This window comes from Etheostoma spectabile, chromosome 3 (genome assembly GCF_008692095.1).
Source record: "Etheostoma spectabile isolate EspeVRDwgs_2016 chromosome 3, UIUC_Espe_1.0, whole genome shotgun sequence".
NCBI lineage: Eukaryota > Metazoa > Chordata > Actinopteri > Perciformes > Percidae > Etheostoma > Etheostoma spectabile.
The window spans coordinates 24,668,495-24,671,378 of NC_045735.1; the positions used below are offsets into that span (position 1 = coordinate 24,668,495).

A 2,884-nucleotide genomic window follows, 5' to 3' on the forward strand; every position below is an offset into this window, starting at 1 on the left:
ACACACACACACACACACACACACACACACACACTTTCATTGTATTGGCTTTGGCTGAGTGATTGAATGGAGTCATATTTTTTGCCTGTTGCTTTTGAAACACATTGGGTGGCATTATCTTGGCTAGTATAGATTATTGTGGTACCCTCAAACTTAAATGTTTCTCACTCACGTTTTGAATAATCACATACAGTATGTCAAACCTTCTACAGTATTCCTTAGTGGCTCACTCACTCACCTGTTGTAGAGGGCTCGATGAGCTGTAGGATGGATAGCTTTGAGACAGGAAGCAGGAGGGCTCTGCTGGTAGAGTTGTTAGTTTTGGATAGGAACTCTGGCAAAATGAGGAAGTTGTTTAGAAAAGCCATCTGGACTGTATTCATTTGTAATAATAAACATAAACATGCCAAGGACCTATACATGCATTAATGGAGAGATGTCAGAATGTCAAAAATTTACTTTAAGGCCCAATTTGACACCTTTAAACCAGCAATAACTAATTATTTTGCTCCCTCGGGTCAGAGGAAACATGTTCAGTTGCTGATTCAGGTTATAATTCTCTGTAGGTTTAACACTACGAGCAACCCCTTTCACATGATACATTATTACTATAAAAATATTGACCACTTTTGGCTTTTTTAAATTAACTCTCCTATGTTATTAATAAACACCAATGAGTTGATCACTGTGTGCAGGCATCTGTGTAATAGTCCTAACATGTGATGTGGTCATCAATTTATTGTTTTGGATTGCACAAACTGAAAGAATTGGTGAGGATAAAATAAGTGTCAAAAAAAATAAATACATAATATATAAAGAAATATAAATCTAGAAACCTGAACACTGTCGTTGTACTGGTCCCAGGATGATGGTGCCTCACTGCTCGACTTGTGTAAAAGAGTGTCAGAGCTGCACACCTCCTGTAGACAGCTGAAGGAAGACGAGCACTGTTGGAGGCAACCCGCAGCCGTCACCGCTCCATCGCTGAACTGTCGACGGTATGGGTGGAAACGGTCAGAGTCAATAGGGCCTTGTCCCGGTGCTGACCCTGAACCGATGGTCCCATCAGCGCTGTGCCTCCTGTTCAAAACCGCGGTCCTCAAGCTGAAGGTGTTGCTTTCTTTCTGGGTGAAGGAGACATCCCCTGCCAACTTTAGTCTGTGGTGTTATCAACATCACAATGGATATATATATATATATATGTATATCTATATATAGATACATATAGATATAGATATAGATATATGTGTATATATGTATATAGACGTCATGTGGCATTATTTCAAAATCAATACATATCTGTAAGATTCATGTTATTAATTTGTCTTTATGGTCCTACAACCTTTTTAACATTCAAGTGACCTCAGTGCAACACACATATTCTAATAGCCCAGTTTTTCCTAAAAATAAATGATGTTTATAGCTTGACTATGGACAACAGGGTTTTGTATATATATATATATATATTGAGTCATCCAGTGCAAAAATAAACATATTGAACCAGTGGCATAGGCAGAAATAGTATTTTGGGTGGGCCAATACAATGACAGACTAGCCTACATCAGACAGAAATCACACATGTAACATATCCTTTGTGCATTCATAACGACATTGTTACTTCAGGACTATGGCCAGAACATGAGCAGCAAATGCGCTAGCAGCAGTAAAAGAATATTAAAGAAAGAAAACTTCCAGCCAAGCATTGTTTGAATTATGAAAGATACAATGAAAAGTGTCCAGCAAGGCGCCAAATCTAAGACAGTGTATCGAGTCTACAGCATTTATTTTGGCCAAGATATGGCAAAGTGGTGTTTTCATAGTTAGCTACACAAATTGGTTTATGCATAGTATGTGCAATTTTTATTCTATAAAAAATATTTTCAACATTTTTTCAGGTCGGTTGGGAGATGCTATGTGCCAAGTTTAATGCAGATCTATTGCACGGTCTAGGAGGAGTTTGAAAAAGTTGGTTTTTGGAGTTTTGGACCAGTCCTGAAAATGGCACACCGCCACCATGTACGGTTTGGGCTGCAGCCCGAGTTTTACGCGGAGGAGAATAAAGGAGGAGAAGGAGGAAAATAATCCTTAGGAAAAACAATAGCTACATAGCTTTGCTACTGCGGTTCCTAGCCCCCTCGGGCTTGGACTCCTAATAAATGAAACTGCTGATAAACACACTCAACATTCAATCATGTCTCCACTCCCATTTCTGGAACAAGAAGCTGACAAGTTGCTTACTGGGAATCCCCTGGGGCCATTGCTAGAAAACTTCCTATCTCATAGTATAAATAAACAACATGAACCAGAACAGCCTTTTAACCTGAACACACATTTACATCTTAAGTTCCTTTATTTCTTAACTTTCTGGAATGGTCTGACAGGAGTGGTTCAACATTCTTGGAAATAAGCTTTTTAACTTTATTTCTGAGAATTAGATGCTAAGGCCAGCAGCTGGTTAGCTAACCCCCTATAACATGTTTTTTTGTACAGGTTATACAAACAAGAAATAACATGTTAATTTTTAACTTTTAAGGTGCTGATAAACTGATTTCCTTCCACCTTTGGACAGAACCAAGTTAACCCTTACCACTTGATTCCTGTCATTATGCTAAGCTAAGCTTACTGGCTGCTGGTTGTGGTTTCATACTTATCAACATGAGAGTTGTCTCAATCTTCTTATTTTACTATCTGCGAGAAGTGAATAAGCATATTTCCAAAGTTGTCAAACTAATCCTTTAACAATCTTAAAGCAACACTAGAGAACTTTTTGTTACTTCAAATAATGTTTCCAAAATCGTTTCAGTGTTTCTTCAACTCGTTACAAGGTGAACGGACCTTTTGCATTCATCTTTATTCTCTGTAAAGCGTCCTTGAGTGTTAGAAA

General features: G+C 38.2%; 1 protein-coding gene across 5 annotated transcripts in view; it reads right to left on the reverse strand.

The window, feature by feature from the left end:
* The window catches only part of foxn1 (forkhead box N1), a 27,470-nt gene that overhangs the window by 6,507 nt on the left and 18,079 nt on the right, over positions 1–2,884 (reverse strand). For all 5 annotated transcript variants that reach the window (XM_032512301.1, XM_032512302.1, XM_032512303.1 and 2 more), the window contains 2 exons: positions 837–1,124; positions 239–334 (listed from right to left, as the gene is read on the reverse strand). In XM_032512301.1, coding sequence (XP_032368192.1) covers positions 239–334; positions 837–1,124 — 384 coding nt within the window. The remainder of the gene's footprint in view (positions 1–238; positions 335–836; positions 1,125–2,884) is intronic.